Here is an 8,691-nt window from a genome sequence, read left to right on the forward strand (position 1 = left end):
TATATTTCTTTGGGTTCCTCCTTGTATTTGTTGTGTGCTACCACATGACTGTTTTTGTTTTCAGGAGTTGGCAGAACATTTTGTTCCATCTGGCAGTCATGTCAAATATGCCAGGGTAAAAGTTTGATCTCCCCGGCCCATCATGCCAAACATACCTTATTATTTCTTTGAGATGCCAGAAATATAGACAACGGCTTTCTCTCTGCTCGCAAAGCTCGAGAGGACACGTCCTCGAATTGAAGAGATTTTCTTTAATGCTCTACAATACGAATTTTGAAAAGGCGGCAAAGTCATTTTTTGCCCCTTGAATGTTTGACACTTGTTTGATCGCCGCAGTGGCTGAGGTGTCCGCCCACAGTCAAGTGTGTTTTTGAGGTGTCCTTGAGCAGAATGCAGAACCGCTACTTGTTCACACTTGTGATGCATTCAACTGTCAAGTTAATGCTGCAATAGAAGCGAACGTTGCAAATGTACTGCATCCTTGTTAGGTTCGGGCACAGTATAGCCCCACTCATTGGTATTGCCTCCTCAATGGATCCTATCAAGAGAATGAAAGTCAAATTAACAAATTCTTTGTTGCAATAGTTTTCTTATTGTTTAAAGAGGACATATCATGCTCATTTTCAGGGTCATACTTGTATTTTGAGTTTCCATTAGAACATGTTTACATGCTTTAATGTTCAAAAAACACATTATTTTTCTCGTCGTGTCTGTCTGAATACACCTGTATTCACCCTCTGCCTGAAACGCTCCGTTTTAGCGCCGTTCTCTTTAAAAGCCCCGACAACGATGGTCGGCCATTTTGGGGCCGTAACTGAGGCGTCTGTCGGCCTAGTTTTTGCGATGTGTCCCCCACCGTCGGCTCTAGTCTGCCTACGTCGGAGGTTTTTCGGCTGATTCAGCACGTTAAATCAGCGGTGGAGCCCATCAATGAGAGAAATCACTCTGATTGGTTGTTCAGAAGAGAAACGGACGTGAGGAAAGCAAACAAACAAACAAGTAAAATCAAGAGGGCAAACACAGAAGGCTCTTCTCATTTTTCATCTTCATCTCATTTGATCACTCCAACACACGGATATTTTCACAATGACATGGCCGTCTGGAATGAAGCTAAGTGGTGAGTGAGAGTGGCGTGAAAACGGTCGGCAGACGCCGCATTGTTTCATGTACGTATCATAACAACGGCTTATATATCCGCAGTCCTCGGCGTTCCGGTTTCCCTTTTTGAATGACGAATACAGACTACCACCGCCTGCTGGTGTGGAGAGTTCTTACATCTCAGAACGTACGTGCTAACTGGCCGTCGGCTGTAGTTTTTGCAGTTTTCAAGTGCAACTTGTCAGGCAAGAAAAAAGGCGACATGAGGCGGCGAACAGTTCGCCTTCATCGCCACTAGTTCTTTGATGTCAGGTTGGTGTGTCTGGGCCTTAGCCTGACACCTTTGAAATCCTTTAGCATTAGCATAATTTATGACTACTTTATGTCTTTTTGTGGCGGAGCCATTGTCCTGTGTATGCAGGCGTGTATGTGCATTTAAATACCTGCTTATGCCTAGTGTGTTTTTCTTACCACAAGGGGGTCATTTATCTTTGTAAACCAAATACAGCACACGGTCAATATGCGATTAAGTCGTACAGGCCGGTGTTATTGATAGCACGTCTCTGTTTGCAGGCCACTGCGGGAAAACTTTTGCAATCCTTCAGAGATTCCTAAGCAGCTCTGTCCCAGACACCAAGTGGCTCCTTGTTGTGGACGACGACACGCTCATCAGGTATGTTTTCATCATCTGGAGATGTATTTTTTTTCTAACATAGTGTTTCTCCCCTTGTTTCATCTGGGACACAGTGTCTGTCATTCTTTAAATGCCATGCTTTCATTTTTCTCAAAGTTTGAGTGACATTTCTTCATAAATTTTTGAACAGATTCCGTCTCACAGCCATGAAAAGGTTTGCACAGTGAAAGAGAGAGACGCTCGGAATGAAGTCATTTTGAGGGGAAAATGAGTTCCAGAGATATTACCATCCTGTCGAAACATCTAAAAAAGCTCAGCACATAAATTCAAGTCCAGCTGGCTTCACTTTATATCTGTCAGGTTGCCTCTTCATGTGGAAGCCCCTGGATGTGTAATAGTGCCGGAGGGAGAGCAGTTATTTCAGCTTCTAAACGGACAGTTTTCACATGCGTGTACGCGCAGGCATGTGTGTGTAACGATGATGATGAGTGTGTGATGAGTTTGATCCATGCTTCCTGTAGCCTCTCCAGACTGCAAGTCATGCTGAGCTGTTACGAGCCCTCTGAACCAGTGTGTCTCGGGGAGAGGTACGGCTACGGCCTGAGCCAAGGCGGCTACAGCTACATCACGGGAGGTGGAGGGTGAGTTTCACAGCTCAGACGCTCGGGGAATAACGATGAAAGATACAGACGCAGCAGAGGGACTGTAAAATGTGTAATGGATAATCTGTAATTTACAGATAAAGCATTTCATTTCGGTTTTAAACATGTGTTGCTCCCCTAAGGGAAGCTGTGGTTTGTGGGCTGCATTAACGTAAAAGATACTCAATAAAAACGTGGAATAAATCACCGCAAAATACAGTAAACAGACGGTCATCAGTTGATAAGACCAGACAGGGAGTCGATGCTTAATACTCACACTACATCGCACACACAGTTGGTTACTGCAAAAAAAAAAGCATACAGCACAAAAACAACAATTCCAAAAGATCCATATTTTCTTATTACACACAAGAAAAAGTGGGCAATAAGCAGAAAAGATATGTCAGCTGTCAGTGCTGTGGGAAAGCTGCACAACAGATAAATCTTGAGCTGTGAGTGAGCTGTGTGAGAAACTCTATTTAGGGACACTTCAGTCGCTGTGACACTTTACAGCACCGCATCTGCCAGATTTCTCAAAAGTGATATCTTCTAATAACTGTTTTGAGTGGCAATGAGCGATTTTTTTGGCAGCCCGAGATTTTTTTTTTTCATGTGTAATTGCGTCTCTTTTCAAAGAGATGTCACATCGTTGTTGTGCACAGCCGATTCACAGCGTCTCCCTTCTCAGCTTGATTTTCAGTTTCACTCACAACTCCGTCGCCCTCTCACCGGCTGAATAAAATAAGCACGCTGAACCTTAAGATGACAGCTGAAAGACATACTTATTATTTTCCGGTCATTTCCTAACATTTGTGTCTAAACTGATCCTTTTTACGCCGCAGCTTAATCGAACGTGTTATGTGTCTCTTTAAAACATTCCTGATGTCCGTCTCTTTGTGTGTGGCTGCAGCATGGTGTTCAGCAGGGAGGCTGTGGTCCAGCTTCTTAAGAGCGGCTGCAAGTGCTACAGCAATGATGCCCCGGATGACATGGTGCTGGGAATGTGCCTCAATGCCCTCGGACTTCCTGTCACACACAGTCCGCTCTTCCACCAGGTTGTATTCACACTCTTACAATAGAGTCTTTGTGTCTCTGTCTGTCTGTGTTTGTAGCTACGGTAGTGAGATTGATTTGTATTTTTTGAGAGAGAAAATACCAATCAGTTTTTTTTGGCTCTGTGAGAAATCATCATTTGAAAACTCTTCAGTGTTCTGTTCTCTTAAAGCGGCAGTGGGTAGAAATGGAGCAAATATGATTAAAAAATTATCGCCATATCCTGACAGTAGTGTATGAGACAGGTAATCTGAAAAAAGTCATGTGCCTCTGTGTCCTCTGGTGTCCTCCGATGCTCCTAGCGGCGTCTGTAAGATTTCACAGACCGGAGGAAAACAACCAATCAGAGCCGAGCTGGAGCCTTGCCGTCTCTGAGCAGCTGTCAATCACTCGCGAACTCCGATCAAACGGTCAAACTAGGCAGCGCTGATCAAATATGAATCAATATTCCATGCATCCAACCATTATCTATTTCCACGCTAATTCTATTCGGGGCCGCGGGAGGGCTGGAGCCGATCCCAGCTGACATTTGGCGAAGGCGGGGTACGTCCTGGACAGGTCGCTAGACTATCACAGGGCTGACACATAGAGACAGACAACCATTCACGCTCACATTCACACCTACGGGCAATTTAGAGTCAACAATTAACCTGCATGTCTTTGGACTGTTGGAGGAAACCGGAGAACCCGGAGAAAACCCACGCTGACACGGGGAGAACATGCAAACTCCACACAGAAGGGCCCCAAGTCGGGTTTGAACCTGCGACCTGAATCAATATCCTGTTACTGTAATGCCTATATTTCTCACCTCAAATGTTTTCAAAAAACATCTTGTAGTGTACTGTTTAGCTGTAAAATTAGAAAGTTTGGTAGGCAGCCATGCTGAGATCAGTTGAGGAAATACCAAGCACCGCCCACCAGCTGGAGCAAACGTTCTCATTTTACAGCTAAAACAGTGCACTACAAGATGTTTCTGAAAACATTTGAGGTGAGAATTAGGCATTGCAGTAACAGAATATTGATTCATATTTGATCAGCGCTGCCTAGTTTGACCGTTTGATCAGATTTTGTGAGCGATTGACAGCTGCCTCCGTTGACTGAACAGCCAATAGGAACGCTATCTCTCTGAAATGACCTGTGATTGGCCAAAGTCTCCCGTCACGGGCTAGATACATGAGGAGGTGCAGAAGTCTAGTTTTCTCTCAGAACGATTGAATTACAATATGCTGAAAGATTATTATGGAATTTTTGCCCAATGATGACAAAAACATTCTGCCTACTGCCGCTTTAAAGGGGACATTTTTCAGTGATGGTGCCTTTAAACGAATAAACTGCAGAAATAGTCAGATTTCATCACAGGTTTTACAGACTCATCATCTAGAGACAGATAGAGACCTCTATCTTATTGGTAGTCGACAACACAACGAGCCATATCTGATACTCAGGGGCCCTGCACACCCTCACAGATGTTTTCAGTTTATCCAGCTGATTAGACTTCTGCTCATGCCGTGTTTAAGTCATATCTTAGACCCCTTTACAGCATGTGTAATTCTGAGTCAGAGATATTGGGAATTTGTGACAGCCATGATATCTCCCATTTGGCAAACAGAAGAAAAAATGTCTGCAAGGTTTTCCTGTTCTCCCCATCCCGCTGTCATGATGTTAAATGCAGCATTATGTCACATTCACGTCACACGGGATCGATGGTAAAGATGGAAAAGATCCCCATGGGTGTAACTTTCTGCTATTCACATCATCGGACAAGCCAAGATGGTGGCAGAATTGGTTTTGTGAAGGTTAAGAACACAATGTGCAATGACATTACGGCACTATATCAATTCAATATGGGTTTGATTACCTTGAATGATGGATGTGAATGGGTATTTGTTAACCTTTTCATATTGTGAAGCCTGATGTATCTGAGCTTTCAGAAAAGATCACAGCAGACATTTGGACTTGTCGTAGTAGGAAAAGGACAGGTGTTACTCATCACGTTGATGATGGCTCTTCTATTCAAGTGTCCCAGTGAGCCATGATAGTGTGGCATTGAGCCAGCATGCACAATACCCAAGACCATGAAGCTGAAGCAGCTTAATGGAATTCAGCTGTCATTAATATTATTATTAATCCAGCCCAGCCCAGTTGCCAGGAATTTTTTTTTGGCATTGTACATTTCTGCAAACCACGGATACGTTAAATGTTTTACATTCAGTCAGAGCAAGTGACGTACAGTAGTACAGCGAGCAACCGTTATTGAAAGTTATAAAAGTTACGTGGTATAACGAGTATAACAAGCAAGAAAGTCTACAAAGGCAGGGTGGGAGGGTCTTCGGATGGGTCAAACAAAAACAGGACTTCCACCCAGGAGGCCGCTGTTCATGTAACCAAAAGTAAACGTTGACTTTACGCTTGTTATGCAATGTTGTTGCACTTGTTGCATAATGTTGCGTGTTTATTTACAGTTGTTACGTTAAGTTGTTACTAGGGCTGTCAATCGACAAATGTTCATTTCCAGAAACCCTCACAGGTACTGCATTTAACATAAAAAAAATGCTCAAATCATAACATGGCAAACTGCAGCCCAACAGGCAACAACAGCTGTCAGTGTGTCAGTGTGCTGACTTGACTATGACTTGCCCCAAACTGCATGTGATTATCATAAAGTGGGCATGTCTGTAAAGGGGAGACTCGTGGGTACCCATAGAACCCATTTTCATTCACATATCTTGAGGTCAGAGGTCAAGTGAGTTTTGAGCGTTATTTAGCCTCTTTCACGACAGGGTAGTATGACATGGTTGGATTCCTTAGGTTTTTTTAGTTTCATATGATAGCAGTATCTTCACTCTAGCTTTAAAACCCAGAGCCCGCTTCAACCTCCAAAAGATCAATTGTGTTAAAGAAATTAGTGACGTTAAAACAAATTTGCGTTAACACGTTATTATCACGTTAACTTTGACAGCCCTAGTTGTTATTATTTTAACACAAACCATGATCTTTTTTTCTAACCTTAACAAGGTAGTTTTGCTACCTAAACCTCACCCATCGTTTCACAACGTTAACCACGTGGCATTGTGTGATTTTTCAGCGTGATACAAGGCTGTCATGAAATGTATTTTTGGATCAGAAACGTCGACATTTATCATATCCTGTGGTTTGCAGAAATGCGCAATACCAAAAAAAAAAATTCTGGCGACTAGGTTGTATTAACCACGCTTGTGCTTTTTCCTATGACGTGTGACATGTCAAAGTGAGCTCTGTGATAAACCTTTTTCACGTCAGACATTGGCTCCATTCCATCAAGTCTCCACATGAGCCTTACCAGTGAGCCAACATCCATAACACCAGAACCCTGTAACTAACTCACCTAAATGCAGTTACTTATATAATGTTATTAATTACACCTGTGCTTTTCCTGCAATAACATGTCAAAATGTCTTGCTGTGAGAAAGGTCCATTTGTTCCAGCCTTACACAACAACAGGAGAGTGAGCGAGGTGTCAATCAAGCAGAAATCCATACACACTCACACAGTCCTGACTGGAGCGTTAATTATCAGAGATAAGTGAAATCACCTGTGTGATTGCACCGCGAGCCTTTAATAAGACACCGATTTTCTGATAAGGTGACAAACCAATACATCGATTTAACCCACGTTATAGGTCAGAGAATCAGCCAATCAAATCAACAAATTGTTCCAACTTAATAATTCAGTTACTGGTGTTTGGTTGAAAAGCACTTCTAAAAAAAAACACAGTTGCTCAGTTCTCAGTCTGCAGCATCAGTTTCAACAGAAACTTCCACTTTCTCGCCTTCACTCTCTGGCTCTCTGCAGCACTTGTACGCAGTCTCTTGTGGCTGCTTCCAAATAAATTACTGTACTTAATCTTACCTTTCAGGCACGCCCAGAGGACTATGCCAGGGACTTCTTAGCTCACCAGGTGCCCATCTCTTTCCATAAACACTGGAACATCGACCCCATTGCTGTTTTCAACAAATGGCTAAAGGATGACTTGGGGGCAAAAGCTTCAGATGGACTAAATGAGAGCACAAAGACGGAGTTATAATCATTTAAAGCACACAACTAGCCTGTATGAGTATGTATGTATGTATGTACAGTATGTGTGTGTGTGTGTGTGTGTGTGTGTGTGTGTGTGTGTGTGTGTGTGTGTGTGTTATGGAGTCATGGAACTGAAACATTGTCCTTCACAGATGTAAATGTTTTTATTTGTATCGTTGATGTTGAGCTGTAACTAAGAGGGACCATGCGAGCGTGCATCCATGACTTAATCTGTGAGTATCTTCATGACTGAGCTGCATGTTGAGTTTTTTGCTGTTATTTTGGAAATATGGATATAATATGTGTATATTTATATCATATGAATAATCTGAACCTCACAGAGGAGCATCTTTCTTCTCTGGGAGATAGCGTATCTTTCAAAAAGTCAATCACTAATGCTGTACAATGTGCTCTATTTTGACATAAAAGTATAAATATTTGAGAATGTTTTGCTTTTCTATTTCATCAGAGGCATATTATAGGGGTTTAGTTTAAACCAGTACTGTATAAATTATGAAGTTGTTAAAGGTTAATTGAGGCTAAGACTAAGCTGGTGAAACACAGACTGTGTGGTGCAGCTAAAAGGGCATTAAAGCTCTCCAAAGTATGCTGAAGGTTTGCAATTACTCCCAAAATGTACCCGACGTCTAGCCCTTTAAAAGGGTCCAACTGCTGCCTGGGCTGATAAACGTCTTACCTTTACTTTCAACTCACCTAAATACCCTCATTACATTTTTGGCCAAGACCATCTGTTTCTCAAGGCTCTCTTTGACCTCCGTCGCAGGAACAAAAAAAAGGAGCATAATTTCATAGACATATGCTTGTAAAACATTAACTGACATCCTGAGGTATGAGGTAGAAATGAGCTTTTTCAACACCGATACCATTTTTCATTTTCACTTTTTTTTGTCTCAGATAATTAATTGGCAGACCCGATGATTTGCTGACCATTATTAAAGGTCTTTCAAAGACTTTGAGCCTCGGTTGTAGAATGAAATGTTTCTCCTGGCTGTTTGCCATATTAAAAAATTAATTTGAAGCTGTAATGCTTCATTCTAAAAAAAGAATTGCGAAAAGGATTATGAAAGGATATCAATTACACCAAACTAATGAAAATTTGAATTGTTATTGTTAATATGGGAAAACGCATTACTGTCAGTCTGTGAAAGAGCTCGCTGAAATACAGAAGATGCTCCTCCACTCACAGAC

The 8,691-nt window shown here is 42.2% G+C and overlaps 1 protein-coding gene across 1 annotated transcript in view; it reads left to right on the forward strand.

The window, feature by feature from the left end:
* b3glcta (beta 3-glucosyltransferase a) overlaps positions 1–7,927 on the forward strand; it is an 85,012-nt gene extending 77,085 nt beyond the window's left edge. Inside the window, exons 12-15 of the mRNA XM_074640304.1 lie at positions 1,672–1,771; positions 2,254–2,373; positions 3,284–3,428; positions 7,322–7,927. Of these exons, the coding sequence (XP_074496405.1) occupies positions 1,672–1,771; positions 2,254–2,373; positions 3,284–3,428; positions 7,322–7,489 (533 nt within the window). The 3' untranslated portion in view covers positions 7,490–7,927. The remainder of the gene's footprint in view (positions 1–1,671; positions 1,772–2,253; positions 2,374–3,283; positions 3,429–7,321) is intronic.
* The last annotated feature ends 764 nt before the right edge of the window (positions 7,928–8,691 follow it).

The sequence above is a fragment of the Sebastes fasciatus genome, chromosome 7, assembly GCF_043250625.1.
Source record: "Sebastes fasciatus isolate fSebFas1 chromosome 7, fSebFas1.pri, whole genome shotgun sequence".
NCBI lineage: Eukaryota > Metazoa > Chordata > Actinopteri > Perciformes > Sebastidae > Sebastes > Sebastes fasciatus.